Source organism: Cotesia glomerata, linkage group LG5 (assembly GCF_020080835.1).
Source record: "Cotesia glomerata isolate CgM1 linkage group LG5, MPM_Cglom_v2.3, whole genome shotgun sequence".
Taxonomy (NCBI): domain Eukaryota; kingdom Metazoa; phylum Arthropoda; class Insecta; order Hymenoptera; family Braconidae; genus Cotesia; species Cotesia glomerata.
The window spans coordinates 12,573,206-12,601,198 of NC_058162.1; the positions used below are offsets into that span (position 1 = coordinate 12,573,206).

General features: G+C 37.7%; 1 protein-coding gene across 1 annotated transcript; it reads right to left on the reverse strand.

Moving 5' to 3' along the window:
* Positions 1-20,219: 20,219 nt before the first annotated feature.
* Positions 20,220-21,494, reverse strand: LOC123265506. The gene has a single exon (XM_044729301.1). The coding sequence runs from the start codon at positions 21,492-21,494 to the stop codon at positions 20,220-20,222; it is 1,275 nt and encodes a 424-aa protein (XP_044585236.1).
* Positions 21,495-27,993: the final 6,499 nt, after the last annotated feature.

A 27,993-nucleotide genomic window follows, 5' to 3' on the forward strand; every position in this document is an offset into this window, starting at 1 on the left:
TGGAGAGACGAAAAGAATTTGAATCTAATTTAGATATCGCAAAAACAATGGAAATTTGTGCACAATTATGTCGGGAAGAGACGGAGCTCAACGATGTGCAGGCAAATAACGATGACCAGAACAGGGCTAATGTCCAAGAAATTCTAGATCCATACCAACAGTTTCTTCAAGATCCAAACTCGGTTATTAACGATGATTTAGTATCAGCTTCAATGAATAAACTCGGAGCGATATGGAAAAAAAAAGACAACCTCATGGAGACTCCAGAGTTTCTTGAGCTCATGAGAAGAACTAACGAGAAGCAATTCGAGCTGGCTCAACACATAATATGGTTATTGACTTCAAAAAACCCAATGCCGTTACAACTATTTTTGACTGGTCCTGCTGGATGTGGGAAAACTTTTCTCATCAAACTGATTATGGAAATTTGTAATAGATTCACAGATACAGATGGCTACTGCAATGCTTATCTTGTATGTGCATCCACTGGAAAAGCTGCGGTTGCTATTGGAGGTACAACTGTTCACACCGCTTTCAAAATTACTCTATCCAGTTTTCAAATACCTTTATCTAACGAAGTCAAGGGCTTGTACAGATGTTTATTCAAGTATGTAAAGATGATACTTATTGATGAAGTCAGTATGATAGGAGCAGAAATGTTAGAACGTATAGATTTGAGGTTGAAAGAAATAACCGGAAATTATGATACCTCTTTCGGTGGATTACATATTATTTTTATTGGTGATTTGAGACAATTGCCTCCAGTTAGAGCCACACCAATTTGGAAACAAAAAATTCAACGGATTGATGGTCAGCAGTTATGGAGAGGAATTAGTTTTTACGAGTTGACAGAAGTTATGCGCCAAGAAAATGCTCAATTTTCTTCATTATTGACAAAAATTGGTAATGGAAATCAATTAGATGAAGACCAGTTGCAACTAATTGAATCAAGATTTTGTTCAGAAGGGGAAGCGGAGCAACGTTGTCCTGGAGGAATTCGATTATTTAATGACAACCATTCAGTTGATGCGTACAACTTGAAAGTGTTGAGTTCATCTGATGAAATATCAAATTCAGTTGCTGATGATAAATTTTTGGGGTGTGAAAATGATCGCGAAAAGCAAAGAGTTGCTAGAGAAAAGTTGTACAAACTTAGTACAATTGACACGGGAGGATTACCTTATGAAATTATTTTTGCTCCAGATAAACCCTACATGATAACGACCAATATTGATGTTGCTGACGGATTAGCCAATGGAGCGGTAGGCAAATTGATCCATGTTGAATTAGGTGTTGATGATAGAATTTTAAGAGTTTGGCTTCATTTTCCTAACGGCGTCGGTGTTAAAGCTCGAGCAAAAACAGCTGGATATGCGAATTCAAAAGGAATTGATAATACAGCGGTTCCTATCAATCGTAGAACTGCAACAATTCCTCTCAACCGGAACAAATCAATTCATGTCAAAAGAAATCATTTTCCGTTAAAACCAGCTTGCTCCTTAACCATTCATAAATCTCAAGGTGGAACTTTTGATGAAATAGTTTACAAGTACAGCAAAGCTCACTCACAGTCTTTAGTTTACGTAGCTTTATCTAGGGTTACGAGTCAACAAGGACTTTACATTGTATCTAGTGAAGATCAACGTTTTCACCATGGCAGACGTGAAAATCAAGCGATGCTTTTGTTACGAAACGAGTTTACTCGGCTTTCTACTGTCCATCTTAATACAATCGATCGAGTTATACTCGAAAAGATTAATGAAGGGAATATCATTGTTTTTTCTCTAAACTGCCAAAGTCTCCGGGCACATGCATGTGATCTTCGTGGCAACATAATACGAAAATCACATGTTTTAATGTTATCAGAAACTTGGCTTTCTAACAACGAACAGGTTGAAGTTGGAAATTTTAATCTCATCACACAATATAGGCGACCAAACATAAAGCGTGGAGGAGGGGTCTGCATTTATCACAATACTGACGATTCACAGCGGGAGTGTGCGGTCAATAGTGATACTCAATTGAGAAGAGGTCCCCAGCACACAAGTCTAACTAAATCTGCTGTAGGAGATATATGCGCCGCAAGATACACTACATCCAGCGGTAGAGAAATTATTATGGTGACTGTTTATATTTCGGTCAATACGAATGTTACTGATATAATAGATTTTCTCCACGAAGCATTGCTAGTATACACAGAAGGGGGTTCGAAACTATTAAGAAAACGCTATCATGAACTTCCGCTTATACTTGGTGGAGATTTTAATATTGACTTTAACAAAGAAGATGGTTTCCGGTTGATACAATTCCTTAAAGACGAATTAAACTTAGATTTAATTTCTGGAAGAACACTGGGAACAACTAGATATGATACCACTATTGATGCGATGTTTTCGCGATTTATTACACATATATCGTCCGACGTCCATGTATCGTATTTTAGTTACCACAAACCGATCGTCTCAGTATTCAATGATGTTGATATTGTTCCTGGAATAAATACACCGCAAGGTGATGTAAATAGTGAATAAAATCAATCTTGCTCAACATTCTATTATATTAAATTATTATTGTTTATATTTTTTCATGGCTTCCTTATGTATGTCAAAAAATTTATTGTATAATTAATAGAATAAAAATCTACCGTGCATAATCTAAGTATCATCAAAAATGCATTCATTTATACCCGTATTCCCTTATCTATTTATTTATTTTATAATCGTTCTTGAGGAGTAAACTCCAGTCGTGCGTCGGAGCGGACACACACACTTTTTTTTCCCATAGTGTTCAATAACATGCGAACACTATTCAACAGTTGTGTCTTTGTTATAGGAAATCCATGCTTCTTCATGTAAATAATCCATTCAACGAGATGTTTTTCGGTATCATCTCCCAACACACACTTAGGTCCTGGCTTGTCTATACTTGGTGATAGTTGCCCGCGGCTTTTATATAATAGCGTAGTCTTTGATATATTGAACTTCTTGGCAGCTGTTCTCACAGGAATACCTCTCTTGACTTCATCCAACGCATGTCCCAACTGCTGTTCACTGTAGCTCGTTTTTCTTTTTTTTGAACTCCTAAATAATAGAAAAAAAAAGTTAATATTGTTAAAAAAATATTATTCAACTAAAACCGTTATAATAATTTAAATACTAACGAAATTGAGGTTGGCAATAGCCTAATCAGCTCGGTACCTGCATTTCGAAAGAGTGGGACCAGGGTTCGATTCCGGCGCGCACCAATATTTTTCAATGATTATAAACTAAGAATATGTGCGTTTCATTGCCAGCCTCTGTACCGGTCGGGTTTTCTGTGGTTTTCCCATATAGTTATGGAGGTAAAATGTCATTATAGAAGTACCTCCATACTATTTAAGACCGTAATGCAAATGCAGGTACTGATTATAACGCGTAAGTCGGCCACAGTCGCAGCACATGTGTGTCGGCCATGAAAGAAAAAAATCCCGACATGCAGGGGGGTGAGGACGAAAAAGTGGTTGAGAGTTATAATGACAGGGTTGAGAGATTATATTGCGGAGAAAAAATTGGAGAGACAATAATTCCCCACCCTCCCTTGTAAAACACTCTACAGTGATACAAGTAAAACCATCCTCATTACTAACGAAATTGACATTACTTTAACAATAATTTTTACTTCTAATACTCCATAATAGTATTACTCCTAATAATTACTCCAATAATTTTTACAATAACAGTACTACACGTAAAAAGTACTTTCAAGACCCTTAAATATAATTTTTTATTGATAAAAGCTAATAATTAATGTTAATTTATCACTACACATTATGAAAAATCGTAACTAACGAAAAATAATGATAAATATTATTATTTTTAGATTTTATACATATGTCATTAAACAGATAACCTTACTTGTTGTAGGTTAAAATTTGAGAGTCAACAACTGCATCATATCTTTAAAATTGATCCTAGTTATTGACCCTCATATTTTAATAATAAAAATTATTTAAATGTGTATTATAAATATTTTAACATTAATTTTAATTAAATATTAACCTGTATATATATTTTTAATTAAATTTTTATACTTACATGATAAATACTGCACAGATCGAATTGTCGTAGCTACTAACCTAAACAGCTCAGATAACAACAAAAAAATGGCTTCCACTGTCACTGTAGCTTTAAAAAATTTTTTTTCTTTAGTTAACATTTTTTATACTTTTTCAATTGCTATTCATTAGACACAGGATTACTTACGTTAAATTAAAAAAAATTTTTTTTTGTTATTTAAAAAATAGTTTTCTTATTAACTTATAAAAAAGTTAAAAAGGTCAGAAACTGCAGCAGGGTCAATAACAAGGTCCTTTACCTTAAAGCCCATTTAATTCCACCAAATAAATATTTAGTAGTATTTAACAAATGATTTATTGCTACTCAATAAATCGTTTATTGGTATCAAAGAAATTAATTTTTTAACTAGTTTTAGCGTGTAACCTAACTTTTTAACTTAAAATAAATAAAAATAATTAAAATTAATAGTTTTAAGTAAAAATATAAGGTATTATAAAGAAAAGAATCTCATTAAATTATATTTTTTTGTTTGAGACATTTATAAAATTAAAAATTAAACAAGTTTTTAACATATCAATAATAGACAAATTAAAAAATGTAAACTAAACTCCACTGAAAAAAGACATAAATAGAAGACATTTATTGGGAGTATGTGTATTTTTAAAGGTTTAATAAATCTCCCAAAATCGAGCTGAATAAAATAATCTAAGTCAGTGAATAAGTTATGTATCACATAAACATTGGAATTAAAGCATAGCCATCTACCGACAATACTTGCCAAAGAAATATTTAGTACATGTTACTAAACATTATTTGGTGGAACGAAAAAAAAATTCACCTAAATTTTGAGCTCAATATCTCCAAAATTGAGCTGGCACAAGAGGGAGGGGGGGGGTCTCCTATCCCATTTAAATAACATTGTAAAATTTCTTTTTTTTTTTTTATTTTTAAAATAACTACAAGACTAAAATTTTTTTAAATTTTGCTCTCAATTTCCTCATAGGAAATTTAATTCTCTACAAAATTGCTTATGTCTATTTTATTCCTAAATTCAACAGAAACGAAGTTACAGAGGGCCGAATAGGAGGAAAAAAATAATTAACGAATTAATAACACAATAAAATTTATCATTCGTTCGTGAGTTATCATTGTCGAAAGAAAACCGAAAAAAGGGTTTTTTCGAAATCACTCCGAAATTCTTAGTTCGATCAAATTAAAGTTGAAAATTCTTTATGAGGCTAAAAAAACTGCGTTGAATGCCGCAAACCGTGTAAAAATCGGTTCATTCATTTAAAAGTAATTGGGATTTGGAAATTTGAAAAATAGTGTTTTATCAAACTTCTATCAGATATTTAAGCTTGAAGAGCTCAAAAGCATACAAAAGCTATTTCTTTGAGCTTGGAGAGCTCAAAATAATACACAAATTGTATTTTTGAGCTCGAAGAGCTCAGAAACGTCATAAGTGCAATTTCAAGCGTTTAGGTATGAAATTGGCGGGAAGTTGCAGGGATGACCTTCAGGGTCAACCGTTTTCCTAATTTTTTTAACTTCCCGTTAAGAAATTTGAAAATTTTTTAAAATCAGGAAGTTATTGTTTTTACCCCGTTTTGCGAAAACCGAGTTTTTTTCGAATTACACCGAAATTTTCGGTCTGATCAATTTGTGTTTGCAAATATATCATAGAGTTTGAAAAACTGCATCGAATGCCGCCAACCACGTGAAAATCGGTACATTCATTCAAAAGTTATTGCGGTTTGAAAATTTTAAAAATAGTGTTTTATTAAACTTCTATCAGACTTTTGAGCTCGGAGTCAACCGTTTTCCTAATTTTTTTTACTGCTATACCAGAAAATTTGGTTGTTTATAGAAAATAAAAAATTATGTCGCTGGGCTAAAGGGTTTAAGTCCAATAGCGGCTTAGCTCATCAAGAAATTCAATTTCCCATTTAAATAACACAAGAAATATTCCCCGTTATCTGAAATATTCCCTAACGAAATTGATCGCGATCGACGTAATTTTTTGATGTTAATAGCTGATAAGTTTTTGAAATTGATCGGTAAAGCCGGCTAAAAGTTATTCCAAAAAATGTCGGAGTTATGTTCAAAAAACACTTGTTTCTTAATATTTCGTATCTCTCGAACCAATCAACCGATTTTTACGTTTTTTTACGGCATCGGACGCGGATTTTTAAGCTCTAAAAATTATTCTATTTCATCAAAAACGATCCGAAAAGAAATGTCAAAGTTATGTGAAAAAATCACTTTTTTCGGTTTTCTTTCGTTTAGGATACCTCTTGAACGAAAAATATATGGTGAGGCTTTCGCCTACCTCCGAAGAGGCCGATACCTGGGCTCAAAAGAGCTATACTCGCACGTATATTTGTTCTACTCTCACGAAACACAAACACAGCCGAGTTTACGGGCAAGGAAAAACCCTACCCTCAAGTTTTTACGCTATCATTGGACAGATGTGAATGGAATGTAATGTCGATCTGTCCTCGTACTCAGTCAACTGTACAAAAAAAAAAAAAGAAACCCATTCAACGACTGCATTAGCCTGATTGGTAATATAATAACAACCCGACCAGTTACCAGCGGAGCCCACACGGGGAGGTGCAGCCGCAAAACCTGTTTGAGCCATAATACTTATCCCCCCTGCAAGAGTCTCGTTCGTGTGTACCTGTCTAGTTTACTCCCCGAATCTTTGAGCTTACCTGCGTTGCCAAAAAAATCTGACAGCGTCAAGAGGCCTCGCTCGTTAACATTTCGCAGCGGTACCTGTTAGCTTCGGTGACAGATAGGAATGACGCAAACATAATTCAACACGTCCTGCCACCTACTCGTGGCAAGACCCACGGAGAGGACGTTACTTGCTTAACTGTGATGATCCCCAAAATCTAAACGTATTGCTTTCGCAACACGCAAAAAAAAATCAGAGAGTCACAGTCACTCCCGCCATACCTCTCGAACGAATCAACCGATTTTGACCGGATTAGCAGCGATCGACGTGATTTTTAAAGGTTAAGGACGTATTAGTTCTTGGAGTTGATCGATAAAGCCGTTTAAAAGTTACTCCAAAAAACCACTCTCAAAAAAATTTTTTTCTTAGTTTTTTGAGATTTTTCAAAATTTCTCAAAATCTATCGGTCCGAATCGGTTCAAATTCAGAAGAAATCTAAGTTTGAGAGAACTCTTTAGAGCGCCGTTCGGTAGGTTCCGATCATCCGATGATACGTACATACGCACACACACACACACACACACACACACACACACACACACACACACACACACACACACACACACACACACACACACACACACACACACACATAACGCTATGAAAATTGGAAATTTTCAAAAATCTGGAAATTATTGATTTTACCCCGTTTTGCGAAAATCGAGTTATCATTCCTGACTATTCTCACCATGGTGTCCGTGCGGCTGTATGTATGTATGCGTGCGCGCGCGCGTGTGTGTGTGTGTGTGTGTGTGTGTGTGTGTGTGTGTGTATGCATGTAAACCTCTTATAACTTTTGAACGACTCGGCCGATCGGATCGAAATAGGTAGCGATTCAAAGAGTATCATTGCTATTAAATTTCGTATAAATTTGAGTCGATTCGGTTCGCTAGATTTTAAGAAATCTCAAAAATAAAATTTTCAAAAAATCGTTTTTTTGGAATAACTTTTAGACGCCTTCACTGATTTCAAAAACTAATCAGCTCTTAAGTTTAAAAAACCACGTTGATTGCCACCAGTCCCGTCAAAATCGGCTGATTCGTTCAAAAGTTATCGAAAACGAAAAATTTTGAAAAAAATGTTTTTTTCACATAACTTCGACATTTCTTATTGGATCATTTTCGATAGAATTAAATGATTATGAGAGCCCAAAAAATCACGTCGATCGCCTCCAATGACGTGAAAATCGGTTGATTGGTTCGTGAGTTATCGTTGTCGAAAAAATTCGGAAAAAGTGAATTTTTCAAATCTCTCTAAGATTTTCGGTTCGATCAGTTTGTGTTCAAAAGTATATAATAGATTCTGAAAAACTGCGTGGAATACTGCCGACCGCGTTAAAATTAATTCATTTATTCTGAAATTATTGCAGTTTGAAAATTCAAACAATACTGTTTTATTAAACGTCTCTCAGACTTTTGAGCTCGAAGAGCTCAAAAGCTTAGAACAGATAATTCTATGAGCTTGGAAAGCTCGAAATAACATATAAATTATATTTTGGAGCTCGAAGAGCTCAAAAACATCATAAGTGCAATTTTATAAGTTATTTATGGAATTAGCGGGCAGTTGCAGGGATGGCCTTTAGGGTCAACCTTTTTCCAGATTTTCATATTTTTCATTACTGCAGATTTTCGAGTATCAGCATAATATTGCTTATATTCTGATAAAAATTGAACTATAAATTAGTGCTGCTCTGGATCCTTACTTAGTATAATAATAATAATAATAATATTGCTTTATTTGCCCATTTTTTTTTATGGGGTACAAACAGCGGACTCCCATTCCACTTACAAAAATTGTGCTTAAACCTAAGTCTTAATCTACATACTTCATTATAATATAACGCTCAATCCAACAGTATTTACAACCTCAAACACACAGAATGCTCACACTGGCGGGAAAAAGAAAGCTATCATAGCAAAGAAAAAACCCGCATTCATACTCCACCCATACCTCCATACCTCAATTGCACACGCACTCGAGAGACCTCCGCTTCCGTTGTATTTTACTACTCGCGACCCCCTTACACCCTCTCCTTGTCCCCCCATAGCATCTCAATCCCTGTAAGCTAAGTTTCTCCTTGTCCTTCGTCACCCAGTACTTCTGATCTCATCTCCTGCCACCCTCTGTCCACCCCTAGCCCAGAACACACCTCCCAGACATGCTCCCACGTCTCCTCTTCTAAATGACAGACTTTGCATAGCCTATCCTCCTTATTCTCCCAGTACCTGTCCCCCTTCAGTGCGTCTCCTAATCTAAATCTCGCCACCCTATTCCATCTTTCTTCACTCCATCCTTTTTTAAGATATCCGGGTATTCCTAGTCCCTTTATAAATTTGTAATCCCTATTACTTCTAGATTCACATCCTGTCCCACCTTTCCTTCTCTTGCCTTCTTTTCTCCAATCTTACTAACTCCTCTCCTCTCATACACCCTTTTTCCCAGCTCCTCTCCACCTCTAGAAGATTCCATCCTCTTTCTTTAAAGTAATTTTCCCTCTCTAATTCCCAACCTACCAAACCTCTCCCTGCTTTTATTCTTTTTCTCATCTCCATTCTACATCTCCAAGCTAATTTACTACCTCGCCCTTCCTCAATCCTTTTTTCGTAACTCCACGCTCTCATCCCTGCTTTCCCCTCCAACCTGTCCCTTTGCAGCTCTTCCCTTACCAAATAACCAGCCACTCTCCTTGAAACTCCAAGCACCCATCTCAAATATCTTTCCTGAATTCTTTCAATCTCTTCCCGACATTTCCAACCCCATATCTCCACCCCATAGTTCATTACAGACCATACTAATTTGTCAAACAACCACAATCTCTTAGCCCAATCCTTACCAAACTTCCTTTTTCCTAAACCCCACACTTGCCCCAAAATTCTTGCCCCTTTTACCATTCTCTCTCTCACATGCACTCCCTGATCTCCATTCGCCCTTACCACGTAACCCAGGTACGTGTATCTACCCACCTCCTCCAACTCTTTTTCCTTCCATCTCCAAGCTATTTTTTTCTTCCTACCTCCACCTTTTCTACACCTCATTATCTTCGATTTTCCTACGTTTACTACCAACTTCTTACTGTCTACGTATCTTTCCAGCGTTCTTATCATTCCTCTCATATCCTCTTCCTCTTTTGCTAGTAGAGCAACATCGTCTGCGTACGCCAAGGAGTACACCTTTTTACCTCCTGATAACTCCACCCCTCCCCATCTACCCTTTTCCAGTTCCTCCTCCAGGTCCGCTAAAAACAGCACGAATAGTAAAGGACTGAGAGGACACCCTTGTCTAACCCCCTTTTCCGTCCAGAATTTTTTTCCATACTCCCCTCCTATCCTCACCCTGGCACATGTCTCTCTCAACACCTGTTCACATCTCCTAACCAATCCTAAACTTACTCCCTTCTTAATTATCCCTTTCACTAGCTCATCCCTATCTACCGTGTCGAAGGCCGCTTTAAAATCCACAAACAGAATTACTAGCTTCCCTTTTTTCTTTACAATCTCTCTATTAATGAGGTAATTTAGAACGTAAATGTGGTCTATCGTCCCCCTTCCTTCCCTAAAACCTGCTTGTGTTTCCGGTAAGATTCCTTTCCCTTCGACCTCCCTCTTAAGCCTCCTCTCCAGAATTCCTACATACACCTTGTACGCAGTCTGCGTAATCGTGATCCCCCTATAATCATCTACCCTCTTTCCATCTCCTTTCTTAGCGATTGGAACTACTACCCCGTCTTTCCAATCTTCCGGCCACCCTTGACCAACCCAAACCCTCTGACAAATTTTCCACAATTCTAATAAAATTTCTTCCCCCCCATATTTCCACGCCTCATTTGGAATCCCGTCTTCTCCCATCGCTTTGTGATCTTTCATCTTTTTGACCAAATCTTTTACTTCCTCAAGCAAGATATCATCTTCTTCCATCTCATCCCTCTCCCCTAAGGTATCCTCTTTCACCGAGCTTTCCCTCCTTACCATGTCTTCTTTTCCCCCCAGTGAGTCCCTGAAATGTTCATCCCACTTTTCCATTTCTATATCTGCATTTACTGCCCCTCTTCTTTTTTTACCCTCATTTACCACCTTCCAAATCTGCCCTTCTGAATGTGCATTTTTAACCCTCTTTTCCTATTCCTCGAGTACTGCCATCTTCTTCTCCTTACACATCTTCTTATAGCATTTTTTAACCCTTACGTACTCCTCAGTCCTTATTCTTCCTTTTTGGCATCTTTGTAAGACTTTCCTAAGTTTTCTCTTCTCTTCCCTGCACTCCTCGTCCCACCAGTAATTCAAACCACTCGTATTTCTTATAACTTTTTCCGATTCCTTAATAGCCTCTTTAATTCTCTCTCTCAAGGCTTTCCAGTCTTCTTCTAGTATTTTCCTCCACTGTCTCCTTTTCCAATTGCTTCCTGGAACCTCTCTATACCATCTTTGTCCCATATTCCTCTCCCCAGCCCCTTCTTGTGCTTCCCTGTGTCCGCTCTTGCCCTCTTCCCTTGCACCTCTACCTTGACTACTACGGGTAAATGGTCCGATTCGGTCCTATCCTCCACCATCACCTCGGACACTCTTTCCCAGCCCCTTTCCTCCATGATGACCAGGTCAATCACTGAGCTGCCTCTCTCCCCAATAAAAGTCCAATCTCCTTCCTCGTCTCCCTTCATACATCCATTTAGAATAGCCCAGCCTCTCTCCTCGAGAAACTTACAGAGGTCCGAACCTTCCTTATTAATGACCTGATCCTTTGACCTCCTCAAACTCCTTACCAGCTCATCCTCGACTATCCTAATCACCCCTTCCGCGGCCGTCCTTGCATTGAGGTCTCCACCCAATATAACCTTGGTATCCCGCGTTTCATCCATCCACCTACTCATGAGCTCTTTTTTTCTTTCCAAGTCTCCGTTAACATAAATTCCGATTATCCACCACGATTCTTCTCCAAGTCTTACTTCTTTTTCCACCCACCCTTCCACATCCCATTTTCCTTTATTCCCTAATTCGATCCCTTCCTTCACCCCTACTAAAATCCCACCCTTCGGTCTCCCTCTTCCTTTCGGAATCACTGCTTCCTGGATGTCCCATCTAAATCCCTTTTTCCACGAATCTTTGACATTGGACCATCTCTGCTTATCCACCCATGTTTCAATTAACACCACTATGTCCCACTCCCTTAATCCAGCCCAAAAATCCTCTTCCTTGTTCCTTACACCTGCCACGTTCCAATAGGCTATTCGATATGCACCTTTCCCCCCATTGACTTCTTTACTTATAACGCTTATCCCTCCCCCCATAATTTTCCGCGCTTTTCTACCCCCCCCTGTTATTATTACCAACCTCCACCCTTACTCGTTTCCCTTCTGGAGCCTCCACCTCCTCTCTGCCTCATCCCATCTTCTCATCACACCATTAACCCAGAGCTTCATATAACCCACCTTCACAATTTTACCTAGCGCCCTCTCTTTTACTGCTTCTTCCAAGACTAACTTTCTCACTCTCCTTTCTTCAAAGGTCAGGTCATCATCTACTCTTATTTTTTATCCTTTTAGTTTACTCTTGGCCTTCATCACCTCCTTCTTCTATTCGTTCCCCTCAAGTTCAATAAGCAACAGCCCCCTACCCTCCTTGTCCACGTTCCCAATTTTTCTCATATTTTTTCTACCCCCTACTATCTCCATTTTCTCCCATACTTTCTCTACCTCCGACTGCAAATCTACCCCTGGCTTCATGTCTATCCCCTTTAAGATGACATTTTTTCTCCTAACCTCTCTTTCCCTTTTTTCAATTTCCAACTCCATTTTTCTCAACCTTCTCTCCGCCTCCTCGTCCATTCGCCCCTCCGCTACCTCCAGTATATCTCCCTCCCCATTCCCTCGCCTACTTACGAACATCTCAATTTTCTTTAATCTACTCTCCAAACCATCCATTCTCTCATTCATCCTTTTCTTATCTTCCTCCCATATTTTTCTGAGTTCTGCTCTTTCCTTTCTACCTTCCTCCTTTAGCTCATCCACTCTCTTACTCACTTTCCCGCATTCCTCCGAGATCTTAGTTTCAATCCCACCTAGCTTTTTCAGGATCTCTTCCATCTCTTCCTCCGTGAGCCCTATTTTTTTATTCGGTGACTTCGCAATTAGTCTACTCCTTTTAATTATATCCCTTTCTGCCCGGTCCCTCTCAAGTCTCAATCCAATCTCCCCTTCTCTATCTTTCCTTTTACCCGAAAGAACCACCTCAGACAGATCACCAGCGCTTGATGATCTGTTTAAATCTACCCGCCTATGAAATGGATTCAAACTTCCCGCTTTCCCCAGATTGGAATCATCCGTCATAGTCTCTCAACCCAATCCCCACTTTACCTACCACTCCAACTACAGCTCCCGCACTAGCGCTCTGTTCCTACCTTTCCCACTACGCTACACCGAATTCTATTCCCTCTTGCCTCCCAAATTATTGCAGTTTGAGAATTCAAACAATACTGTTTTATTAAACGTCTCTCAGACTTTTGAGCTCGAAGAGCTCAAAAGCTTAGAACAGATAATTCTATGAGCTTGGAAAGCTCGAAATAACATATAAATTATATTTTGGAGCTCGAAGAGCTCAAAAACATCATAAGTGCAATTTTATAAGTTATTTATGGAATTAGCGGGCAGTTGCAGGGATGGCCTTTAGGGTCAACCTTTTTCCAGATTTTCATATTTTTCATTACTGCAGATTTTCGAGTATCAGCATAATATTGCTTATATTCTGATAAAAATTGAACTATAAATTAGTGCTGCTCTGGATCCTTACTTAGTATATTATGGTATTCTTCAATTAATTTTACTGCACACTCAGCAATATCATTAACAACTTTCAAACTTCTTATCAATAGCAAACCCTTCTGGTAATCTTCATTTCGACACTACTCAGATGGATCTAAATTCAAAAAACCTGTATTTATTCTAAATCGTTTGAAAAACTGGAGTGATCTTGATGATACGAATGAAGCAATGTTCCAGTTTTATACGTCTGTAATGTTTTTAATTTTGAAGCGTTTTAATTTTTCTGAACTTTTGTCAATACTTTTTAACATAATCACCATCTTGCTCTTACTGTTTAGTGATATTCTTTCGTCAAAAAATGCCATAGCTGCAGTTTCTGGATTTAAATACCACAAATGATTGCTAAATTTTTTTAATGCCACTTCAAATATTTACTTTTTCCACTTCGGTGCTTGATGTGAATTCCACAAATTCATCTATTCAATAAACATAAAAGACATAAAAATGAAAATTTGTGATTGAAATTAAGATACAATCATTTTTAATAAATAAGTTTAACTTTATGAATTATTATGAAATCAATTTTACCGTATCGAGCTTTTCCTCTCTCCGATTTTTCACGACGAAGCTGTAGTAGTTCATCCTTCATTTTTTGGGTTTGTTCATTATCATAAGACTCAATGTTAGCTATGTAGCCCACTCTACCGTCTTTTCGTTTTTGAGTCGAAAAATGCATTATATTTTCATTGACCATTACTGCTGCATTCGTATGAGCAATGTCGAATAGATTCAACAATGAAGATTTGAATTTGTCCTCTTCAATTTTATTTGAGTCTCTGTTCATACTTTTTTGGAGAAGCTGATATTGTTCATATAATGTCAACTGATCTATGCAATGATCTTTTCTTTTAATTGGTAGCTGAGTTTTTTTCCAAAATACTTTAACTTCATTTACACAGATTTCAGCACTTTCAGGTAATTTTAATTTGAGAATACGTATATGATAAAAAAAAACTTTTGTCACTTGTAATTTTGATGGCAACCCAGTGAACACAATTATGTCAAACTGACGTCAGAATGACGTCATGCTACGTCATGATTTACGTAAGATGTAAGTCATATGTGAGTCATATGTGACTCATAATTTCCCACTTCCTGATGTAAGATTTTTACGTAATACGTATGACGTACCCATAATGTAAGTGTGACGCTTGTGTTACGTCCCGGTTGCTTCACGGGTTTGTAAGTAACCAGTAGAACAACTGAAGCTGGAGATAAGATGTTACGACCTCCAGAGTCGTAAGTAGAGGTTCTCGAATTTACTCCGAAATAACTAACTTTGGATAATTTAATTAACAAATGAATTTATTTAACTATTTAAAATACACTTTGAAATTATACGGTTTGACAACTGCCGTGAAGTACGTAGTGGTATTAGATTCAATCGTCTATGCACAAGAATTAATTATGAAGAGTCTTAAGTTTGTAACTCTAAGATCAAGAAAAGCCTTAGAAGAAGAGAGCCACGAACTACCCGCGCACCTTGCTTATATCTCCTCCTCAAAGGGCCGCGCCCTGGGAGGAGTAGGGGTGCGTATCAGGCCCCGAATATCCTGCTGTCTTGAGTTGATGCGCGTGGCATTTCCGAGGCCCACTCGGATGACAAGCGCTGACTCAGCTCCAGAGTCCAGGACACACTGGTGTTCGTTATCATTTATTTATTTAGAACATTCTACGTTCTTGAATATACCTTGTGTACTCAGCGCTAGATGTCTTACAATGAATCATATTTATCAATCTAGATTTTTCATTAACATTCTTCGTGAGAAAATGTTAATGTAAACTTAAAATATTTTGTTTACTCAGGTGTTGGCTGAGTTTCACCTTTTCTTACCATTTTCTATTTCTAATATTTAATATTTAATATTTAACATTTGGAATTCTTTCCTTATCATCTTACATTATTATTTATGGGTCATTCCATGTCAAATCGACCAATAGTTGGAATCGACCCCTTCTGATTTGGATGAAATTTGGTCACAAGTTCGCTTTTATCATAAAACAAAGTTGTGCCAAAGGAAAAAATTTTAAAATTTTTTTCGAAAAGTTATGCAAGATTCAAAATTTCACCATTTTCAGGTTTTTCAAATTTACTTTTGTAATATCTCGAAAACTATTATAGTTACAGACATGGGCCAAAGTTTATTTTAAAGGGGATACTTAGGGCTATGAAAACATTTTTTTTGGGTAAAATTTAAGAAAAATCAAAAAGTGGGAAAATTTTGAAATTCAAAAAGTCGTGAAAATCAAAGCCCGCTATGAAATTTTTTGCTCATTTTTTTTTACAGAGTACCTCTTACTAATCTTAAAATATCCTGAAATTTTCAAGAGGGTGTTTTTTTTTATTCGAAGATATAAATTTTTGAATTTGGGAAAAAAATTTTTTTTTTTTTTAACTTCGGATGATGTTAAGTTGAATAATTATTTAATTTTGTTATTCTCAATAATAAAAAAATTAGGAAAACGGTTGACCGTAAAGGCCATCCCTGCAACTTCCCGCTCATTTCATACTTGAGCGCACAAACCTACATTTATTACGTCTTTAAGCTCTTCGAGCTCAAAAATATAATTTTCGTATCATTTTCAGCTCTCCAAGCTCAAAATCTGCTAGAAGTTGGATAAAATATTATTTTTCGAATTTTTAAACCGCAATAACTTTTGAATGAATGAACCTTGAATTTTTACGTGGTTGGTGACATTTAACGTCGTTTTCAAAGCCTCATGAAGAACTTTTAAGTTTAAATTGATCAAACAAAGAATTTCAAAGTAATTCCCAAAAAACGATATTTTCGATTTTTTTCGTTAATGATAACTCACGAACGAATTAACCGATTTCGACCGGGCTGGTGGCAATCGACGTGTTTTTTTTTATGTTAAAAGCTGATTAGTTTTTGAAATTGATCGGTCGAGCTATTTAAAAGTTATTCCAAAAAACCACATCTAAAAAAATTTTTTTTTGCAGTTTTTTTTAGATTTCTCAAAATCTACTCGTTCGAATCGATCCAAATTATAGCCAAAACTAAACTCTAAGTTTAGTCAATCCCTTTCGAATGGTGCTAACCGCGATGAAATCGGTCAAGCCGTTCAAAAGTTATGAGAGGTTTATATACGGCCGTAAACACACACACACACACACACACACACACACACACACACACACACACACACACACACACACACACACACACACACACACACACACACACACACACACATACACATACACACATACATACAGACGTACGGACATCATCGCGAAAACATTCGGAGAGGCTTCCTAGGACCTTAAAACGTCAACATCCGTTGAAAACTCGATTTTCGAAAAACGGGGTGAAACCAATAACTTCCCGATTTTTGAAAATTTTCAATTTTCTTAGCGGGAAGTTAAAAATGCAAATATTATCTGTACTGCCATCAAATTGGTCAACAGAAAAAATTGTAAATATTTTTGGTGCATTAACATACATGATAAAAAAGGTGACAGAAAAAATACAACAAGATGATCTTTTATTTATTCCTGACTAGCAGTTCGCCCCGGCTTTGCACGGGCTCATAACAAAAATTCCAAAATAAATTATAATATAATATAGCCAATGTTACCCAGGGATAGTGTAGCTTTCTAACAGTGAAAGAATTTTTCAAATAAGTTCAGTAGTTTCGGAGCCTATTCAATGCAAACAAACAAACAAACAATCAAATCTTTCTTTATAATATTAGTATAAATGAAAGCAAAAACTACTCTTTACTGAACGCTGTTGAAGATAGAATCCAAGAGTTTTTTAAAAGTCAAAATGTCAGTCGAGAATTATCCGGCAAAGAAGAACACAAATCTATTATTGAAAATGGTCAACGAGTGCTAAAGCAAAAACGGTTAGTATTGGGTAACAACCGAAATTTATCAACCGTTTTAGTTATTTATGTACCTTGGGCGAGCCACGCGCAAATACAGTCGAGGTGATAAATATTTTCAGCAGGGATAGTATAAGGCTGAGGCCCGACAGGGCCGAATATTCCTCGTTATATTCTTGCTGCAAATAATTATCATCTTAACCATATTTGCGCGTGGCTTGCCCATGGTGCTTAAAAAATTTTTCGTCCTATGGCGGACGTACGCGGGTTTTAACTTGCAGGGGATACTCAATTTTTAAATAAATAGCGTACGACGCCATAACCTTCTAATCCTCCAAGTAAAAATAAATGAAAGTCTTGAAGTTAGTCATAGGTGCGCGTTTTAATTAAAATGACAGTTGAAACGTAAGCTACTCGGCTGTATAGAGATTGGTGATGCATGCATGACATTGTCCTGAACTGTATAAAGTTCTATACAGCCTAGTAGATACTGGTGCGTACGTTTATTATTTACAGATTGAGTATCGTCTGGACGTGAAAACCCCCATGCGTCCGCCTAGGACGAAAAAATAAAAATATCTATGTGATAAACTAGGTTTTAACTAGAATATTTTTATCTTACAAAAACACATCTCAAAGTTGAACAAGTACTTGTTGTTGCTGATTTTTCTGAAAATTATTCGTTTATACTTCAAAATAGCATTCATGGAGTATATTGGAATAATATACAGACGACAATTCATTCATGTTCTTTTGCCCATTTACAAAGTTCTTCGGGTGTCTGAATTTGGTCATCAGTCGTTAGCCGAAGGTTGGCTCGACTGGCATTTTGACTTCTAAAAAACTTTTGGACTCTATGTTCAGCAGCTTTCAGTAAAGAGAAGCCTTTGTTTTCATCAGGAATGAATAAAATATCATCTTGTTGTACTTTTTCTTTCACCTTTTTTATCATGTATGTTAATGCGCCAAAAATATTTACAATTTTTTCTGTTGACCAATTTGATGGTAGTACAGATAATGTTTCCATTTTTTTATTATTGAGAGTAACAAAATTAAATCATTATTCAACTTAACATCATCCGAAGTTCAAAAATTTATATCTTCGAATAAAAAAAAACACCCTCTTGAAAATTTCAGGATATTTTAAGATTAGTAAGAGGTACTCTGTAAAAAAAAAATGAGCAAAAAATTTCATGGCGGGCTTTGATTTTCACGACTTTTTGAATTTCATAATTTTCCCACTTTTTGATTTTTCCAAAATTTTACCCAAAAATTTTTTTTTTTATATCCCTAAGTATCCCCTTTAAAATGAACTTCGGCCCATGTCTGTAACTATAATAGTTTTCGAGATATTACAAAAGTAAATTTGAAAAACCTGAAAATGGTGAAATTTTGAATCTTGCATAACTTTTCGAAAAAAATTTTTTAAATTTTTTCCTTTGGCACAACTTTGTTTTATGATGAAAGCAAACTTGTGACTAAATTTCATCCAAATCGGAAGGGGTCGATTCCAACTATTGGTCGATTTGACATGGAATGACCCTTGTAAAAAATGAATACTTATGAAATTATTGTATAATTGTTAGAGTTTAAATTAGCGCGCATATTTGCTATCAAAGACATCTGCGAATGCAGGTGGGGACGTTACACTTGCATGACATTTATGACGTTCATATGACGTAATTATGATGTCCTTATGATATATAACTGATGTCAAAATTAATTACGCGGAAGAAAATTTTTTGAAAGAAAAACAACATTCAATTATGCGGTTTTAGGTTCGAATAATAATTTCGAGACTGCCTAGACCATTACGCATCTAACTCTTTTAATCATAGACCATTACGCATCTAAACTCTTAATTAATCATAGACCATTACGCATCTATCCTCTTAATTAATCATAGATCATTACGCATCTATCCTCTAAATTCTTCAATTATCTAAACTCTCGTCAACCTAACGGACTACGAACTAACCCCTGATAAAAAAAAAGTATTGAGACAAATAAAAAAGTATTGAAAAGTATTGGTTTTCTAATCAATCCAATACTTTTCAATACTTTTTTCGTTGTCTCAATACTTTTTTTTATTCAGGGAACAGCAAAAATTTCCTAAATTCCATAAAGTCGTCCACTGGACGTTAACTTAATTCCCTGATATTTTCTAATTATTCATATTTGGGAAGTAAGGGCGTTGATTATTTAAGTGAAGTGCACGGATATATTTTTACAATACTTTATTTAAAGAACTTAAATTTACACGCGCGTACGAGGTTGCTAAAAATGCGGTATGAAGCTTAGGGGTCACTCGGTCGAACTGAATTTCTCAAAATGTTCTTGTAGCAGACGAGACTCTATCAGTTATTTGGCATCACCAAGTAAATTAAAATCCGATATAATTTATGGTGATGCGACACAACTGAAACTTTTCTAACAAAATACCTTAATAGCGTTGTAGAAAATCTACAACTCAAATAATAACTTTATTAATTAACTATTACTAATGAATAATAATAGTAATGAACGAAATAATTATATGATAATAATAATAATAATGAAATAATATTAATAAACATAAAAGATACTAGTTAAATAATATAATAATACTAATGAAATAATATTAATAATTATAAATAATAATAATTAAATAATTATAAACAATTTAGTAACAATAATAATAAATAATTATAAATAATTATAATTAAATTACCCAGGAGTGGGTGGAGGATATGACCCTCACATCACCCCCCTGCCAATGATGAAGTCACGAGTATCCAGCCTGGAAACGGTCGGGAAATCTTACTGGTCTTCCTGTCCTTTTCTGCCGTGGGTTGTCGACCCTGGGTGGAATGCCCGGATCCGGTTCTGGCGGTGCTGGAAATTCGGGTGGAATTGGAAGTTCTGGAGCTGGTTGGACTTCTGGATGATGTTGATGCTCTGGTGGAGCCGCGGGATTCCTTAGGCGTCCACGTCGTGGACACGCGATGATCACCTCGTCGTCTGGCTCCACTAGTTCTGGCTGCTGCTGCAGCTCTGGTTGTGGCGGGAGCTCTGGTGGAATTACAGGCCCTCTTGGACGGCCGCGTCGTTGAAGAGCGATGACAACCTTGTCATCTGGTTCATCCAGTTCTGGTTCTTCGATATCGCTTGACATTGTGTATGCCGGTTTCAGGCGATCAATTGTGACTGTAGTGTTTCTACCATCCATGTTGATGGTGAAAAATCTATCAGCTCTGCTGATAACCGGATAGAGTCCTGTATATGGTTGTTTAAGTGGCTGTTTAGGTCCGTCGTATCGCACAAACACATGACTGGCTGTAGTAAGGTCCTCGAACACGAATATCTTCTTTTCGCCATGTCGATTTATAGCTGCTGGACGTAGTTGCTGGAACCGTTTTCTGAGTTCTTTGATGAAGGTCGCCGCACCAGAATCGTCATTCTGTGGTGCACGTGACGTTAGGAACTCGCCTGGAATACGTAAAGGTTGACCGTACAACATCTCTGCAGTTGTAGCGCCCAAATCTTCCTTCCAAGCTGAACGAATGCCCAGCATAACTGATGGTAGTTTCTCTGTCCATCGGTCTTGGTGACAGCGGATAGCTGCTTTTAGTTGCCTGTGAAAACGCTCGATCATGCCGTTTGCTGCAGGGTGATACGCCGTTGTCCGAATGTGAGTCGTGCCGGCGATTTGATTCAGCTGTCTGAATAAGTTAGACTCGAACTGCCGACCTTGGTCCGTGGTAACGCGCAGTGGAACACCAAATCGCGCGATCCAGTTATCGAAAAATGCTCGAGCCACTGTCATAGTTTCCTGGTCTGGGAGTGGAACTACCTCTGGCCAACGGGAGAACCTTTCTATCATAGTTAAGCAATACCGATTGCCATCGCAATGCGGCATAATGATTAAATCTAAATGGACATGTTCAAACCTGGATGATGGAGGGGCAAACGACCCAACTGGAGCTAAGACGTGGCGAGTGACCTTGGATTGCTGATACTCGAGACAACATCTAGCCCATCTCCCACAATCTGCCCTCATAGATGGCCAGACATACCGCTGTGCTGCAAGTTTGCATGTTGCGTTAGCTCCAGGATGCGACAGCTGGTGAACGGAGTTGAATGCTGCTTATCTGAACGGTTTAATGATGAACGGGTGGGGTACCGTAGTCGAAACATCACACATAACCATGATGCCTGACCCTGGAATTGGGACTAGTTTTAGCTGGAGTGCTGAGGATTGGTGTCGCAGATCCAAAAGCTCCTGATCTGACTTTGAGATTCTGCTAACGCTTCGTAGTCGATTGTAGATTCCAATTCCTCAATGCGTGACAGCGCATCAGCAACGACATTCTCTTGGCCTGACACATGACGGATGTCCGTAGAAAACTGGCCAACGAAGTCCAAGTGACGTTGTTGACGTGGTGAACACTGCGCTGATCTTAACTTAAAAGCAAAGGTTAGAGGTTTATGGTCAGTATAAATGGAAAACTCACATGCTTCGACCATATGTCGGAAATGTTTCACTGCTAAGTATATTGCCAGCAGCTCTCTGTCATATGCGCTGTATTTCTGCTCTGCCGGGCTGAGTTTCTTTGAAAAGAAATTAAGCGGCTGCCATGACTCATCAACCCATTGTTGTAGTACTGCTCCGATGCCTACGTCAGAGGTATCCGTGAAAATGGCTAGTAGAGCTTCTGACTTCGGGTGGACCAACAGTGTGGCTTGCGCCAAGCTTTCTTTGCATATCTCGAATGCGGTGACTGCTGCAGGGGTCCACTTGACTGGTGCACGGCCTTTAATGTCTCCTCGAAGTAGCTCGTTCAGTGGTGCCTGGATGTCTGCAGCTTTAGGTATGAACCTACGGTAGAAGTTCAACATACCCAAAAACTGACGAAGTTGTTTACCTGTCGTTGGTTGAGGGAACGAACGAATAGTCTCCACTTTTCCAGGCAATGGACGTGTGCTCTCTCTGGAAACCATATATCCGAGGAATTCGACCTCGGACATGCCGAAGACACATTTGTTGGGGTTGATCACCACACCATACCTCTCCAACCTCTCGCAGAGTATCCTGAGATGTTTCATGTGCTCCTCCGGTGATGATGAGGCGATAAGGATGTCATCAATGTAGGCGTAACAAAAGTCCAAACCACGAAGTACCTCGTCCATGAAACGCTGGAACGTTTGAGCTGTGTTTCGGAGTCCAAATGTCATAAATGGAAACTCAAATAAGCCAAACAGCATCGTGATGGCTGTCTTTTGAATGTCCTCTGGAGCTACTGGAATCTGATTAAAAGCACGAACCAAATCAATTCGAGAAAATATTTTCTTACCATGGAGCAAATATGAGAAGTCGTGGATATGTCGCACTGCATATTTATCTGGTCTGGTCCGGCTGTTGAGGCCTCTGTAGTCTCCGCATGGACGCCACTCGTCATCCTTCTTGGGTACCATGTGCAGCGGTGCAGCCCAAGGACTCTTTAACGGTCGTGCAAGTCCCAGGCGCATCATAGCTTCGAACTCCTTCTTCGATGCCAACAGCTTGTCGGGAGCCAATCACCTTGGTTTCAGTGCCACTGGTGGTCCTGGTGTCGTTATGATGTGGTGTTGAGTTTGATGTTTCACTTCTCCTGGAGCACCACACGGTCGCGTAATCGATGGAAATTCTTTCAGGAGTTTATGGTATTCGGAAGAGCCTGAGATGACCCTGATGCCCGGGTCCTCGCATTGAATTATCTCACCCTTAAGTCCAATTTTCGTGGTTGCATCTATCAGCCTGCCGTTCTTGAGATCAACCAGCAGTCCATAATGCGACAGGAGGTCTGCGCCGATGATAGGCTTGGAAACATCTGCGATTAAGAACCTCCATGTGAAGTCTCGCCTTAGCCCAAGATTTAGGGTAAATGTCGCGACACCATATGTAGAAATCGGTGTACCGTTGGCCGCAGAAAATTCGTATGTTGCTTTTTTACACGGTCCGCGGTAACATTTGCGCGGAATCACACACAAGTCCGCTCCAGTGTCGATCAAATAAATAATAGTTTAAAAAAACTAAAAACACGCTTTTTATAGAAAACCAAACTAAAAAATAGAAAATAAATTTTAATAAATTTAAATTAAGAATAGTGTTAAAAATTTCAATAAATATAAATTAATAATAGTGTAAATAAAAAAATGTATTTTATTTTAAAAAAAGCGTGAGGTGCATGGTGTCAATAGTTATAAATATTTTATTGACAGATATGAGTAGAGTGATTATCATTTTGATAATATCTTAAAAAGCACCCCACGCTTTTTAAAATAAAATACATTTTTTATTTACACTATTATTAATTTATATTTATTGAAATTTTTAACACTATTCTTAATTTAAATTTATTAAAATTTATTTTCTATTTTTAGTTTGGTTTTCTATAAAAAGCGTGTTTTTAGTTTTTAAACTATTATTTATTTTTACTTTTTAGTTTGGTTTATTTATAAAAGCGTGATTTTTTAGTTTTTAAACTATTATTTGTTGATTATCAAAAATATTCAGGCGCGCAAATTACCCACGGAGAGTTACATACTGACATACTGACATACTGACATACAAGTGAAGCTAATAAAAAATAATTATTTATAAATATATTATAAATACGGGGAATCAGAGTTCGATTTCGGAGAGCGAGCCTGAGAAACGGCTACCAGAACCAAGGAAGGCCGCAGGCGCGCAGATTACCCACGGAGAGTTACTGACATACTGACAAACTGACATACAAGTGAAGCTAATATAAAGCGTGTAAAAAACCTACGGAGGAAAACACCTGGTTTCGAAATATAACTTCGGGATGGTCATCAGAGGATTCCGGGTTGATGTACGGGTTTATCTGTGCCATTCCCGATGAAAACCTACGGAGGAAAACACCTGGTTTCGAAATATAACTTCGGGATGGTCATCAGAGGATTCCGGGTTGATGTACGGGCTTATCTGTGCCATTCCCGATGAAAACCTACGGAGGAAAACACCTGGTTTCGAGATATAACTTCGAGATGGTCATCAGAGGATTCCGGGTTGATGTACGGGTTTATCTGTGCCATTCCCGATGAAAACCTACGGAGGAAAACACCTGGTTTCGAGATATCACTTCGGGATGGTCATCAGAGGATTCCGGGTTGATGTACGGGTTTATCTGTGCCATTCCCGATGAAAACCTACGGAGGAAAACACCTGGTTTCGAGATATAACTTCGGGATGGTCATCAGAGGATTCCGGGTTGATGTACGGGTTTATCTGTGCCATTCCCGATGAAAACCTACGGAGGAAAACACCTGGTTTCGAGATATAACTTCGGGATGGTCATCAGAGGATTCCGGGTTGATGTACGGGTTTATCTGTGCCATTCCCGATGAAAACCTACGGAGGAAAACACCTGGTTTCGAGATATAACTTCGGGATGGTCATCGAAGGATGACTAGGAAGGTCATCACCTGGGTTCTAGGTTGATAATAATCAAAATTTAAATAATATCATTATGGTAGTCTCTTTATGCGAAGGAGAGTTACATACTGACAAACTGACAAACTGACAAACTGACAAACTGACAAACTGACATACAAGTGAAGCTAATAAAAAGCGTGTAAAAACGCATCCCTGATTCGCGGTCACAGACAAATAGACGGCTGTGGGATATTGGGCGAGTGTCGTCGGCCGCCATTAACGACCACCCTGGTCGTTTCCCGGCGTCCAATTACACGGGGAAGTACACAGATCCGCCTTCTCAGCGAAGATCCAATGGTACCAGCACACACCAGGAGGCCGTGGGCCCCGTTGACGTGACCGAGAGCGGGGTCTCTGTTGGGGATTCTGACCTCGATGGGGTGTCTGGGATCTGCTGCGCCTATAGAATTCTGCTTCATTTCCACGGGAATTCATGCTGCCTAGATGGTTCTTGATCTCAGCAATTTCTAGGCGCAATTGTTGCATCGATAGGGCAAGCTGTGTATCCTGGGTGATCGCTACTTCTGCAATCGACGGGCGCGAAGGCAGCAATCCATGGATGATATCGGCGACCTCTGCCATAGCTGTGACGGCCTTTTCGTGTTGGGTGGCCATAGCCGTTTGATATTTTTCCGGTAAACCCCGTAGCCACAGTGTCTTAAGAAGATGATCAGGGAACGATGATCCAGTTTGCGCTTGTAATCGGCGAAGATATTGCAATGGTTTCTCATCGCCCATTTTCTCTCCTTCAAGCAGCTTGCGGGTCTTCTCCTCTTGACTGACGCTTAACCTTTTGATCAGCTGCTCTTTCAGTTCGTCGTATAGAGCAGCAGTAAGCGGTTTCATGATGATGTCCCGCACTTCGGTCGCGTACCGCGAAGTTATGAATGATAATACCTGCAGGTACTGCTGCTGCTTATCGGTGATGTGGTTTCTTACAAATTAAGATTCGACCATCGCGAACCACATCTCGGGAAGTTGTTGGGAGGCCACTACCGTCACCGCATTGCCTCCATTTAATTCCGCGCCGTTAACCATTTTAATTTTAATATATCGATTACAAATTTAAGAAAATTTAATCACACGCGCACAAAATATTCACTTAATTTCCACAACGCGAATCACCAGAAGAAAAGAAAATTACGCGATATAAATCTGATTTAAATTGAAATTTAAAAAACGCGAATTATTATTCAAAACTAGGAGTCACCTCTTTGAGAAGTAAGAGCGTTGATTATTTAAGTGAAGTGCACGGAGATATTTTTACAATACTTTATTTAAAGAACTTAAATTTACATGCGTGTACGAGGTTGCTAAAAATGCGGTATGAAGCTAAGGGGTCACTCGGTCGAACTGAATTTCTCAAAATGTTCTTGTAGCAAACGAAACTCTATCAGTTGTTTGGCATCACCAAGTAAATTATAATCCGGTATAATTTATGGTGATGCGACACAACTGAAACTTTTCTAACAAAATACCTTAATAGCGTTGTAGAAAATCTAAAACTCAAATAATAACTATAGTAATTAACTATTACTAATGAATAATATGAATAATTAACGAAATAATTATATAATAATAATAACAATGAAATAATATTAATAAACATAAATCATACTCATTAAATAATATAATAATACTAATGAAATAATATTAATAATTATAAATAATAATAATTAAATAATTATAAACAATTTAGTAATAATAATAATGAATAATTATAAATAATAATAATTAAATTACCCAGGAGTGGGTGGAAGATATGACCCCCACACATAAATCTTAATTTCTACTCTACTACAATTCCGACTTTTAATCTTATCATAATTCACAAAATCTTCAGCAAAACTCTTCACATATCATTCGGTTCTACTAAATTTAATCACTCATAATTTTCTTACAAACTAACTTCATTTCTCAAATCTTCTTAAATAAATTCTTACACGATTATTCTTAATTAAACTCAATTTCCAGATTAACTAAATTTACTAAATTAACCGAACCTTCTTATCGAATTTCTCTAATAAATTATCCTTAATTTTGATCAATTTCTTAATAAATTCATTTAGCACTTTTCTAAATTAATGTAGACCGTAAAGGATTCCTTTCAGGAATGTGGAACGCTTCACGTAATAATTACCGTAACTCCTATTCTTTCCCGCTTCACAGCATTATTTATATTTGTAAAAAATGCTTGCCGTAAGATGGACGGTGTGGCTTAATGTATATAGAATAAGCGAAAAGGAAATTTAGTATAGACCGGATAGCTCAAATGGTAGAGTAGCCGACATGTCTTCGGAAGGTTCTGGGTTCGAATCCCAGTCCGAGCTATCTAATAATTTTTTCTCGCATATTCTATAAACTCACATTCAGATGATCCTTTCCACATTCTTTTCTCAATCCTTTCCTACCAATATCCTGTTACTTGAACGTGAAATGCTTCACGTAATAATTACCGTAACTCCTATTCTTTCCCGCTTCACATCATTATTTATATTTGTACATTTTTACAAATATAAATATAAATTTACAAATATAAATAATGCTGTGGAGTAGGAAAGAATAGGAGTTACGGTAATTATTACGTGAAGCGTTCCACATTCACGTAACAGGATATTGGTAGGAAAGGATTGAGAAAAGAATGTGGAAAAGATCATCTGAATGTGAGTTTATAGAATATGCGAGAAAAAATTATTAGATAGCTCGGATTGGGATTCGAACCCAGAACCTTCCGAAGACATGTCGGCTACTCTACCATTTGAGCTATCCGGTCTATACTAAATTTCCTTTTCGCTTATTCTATATACATTAAGCCACACCGTCCATCTGACGGCAAGCCTTTATTTACAAATATAAATAGTGCTTTGAAGAAGGAAAGAATAGGAGTTACGGTAATTATTACTTATAATTATCCACAGATTCGGTAGAATCTGGCGCCAAGTTCCGTTCAAATCCGTTGTAAACGGAGCGCCAGACTACCGAGTGTGTTTACTGTAAGCAGAACGGTATTTCGAGGTTGCAAAATTTTATTTAATTCGCCAGTACTTCTTGTTCCTAAATT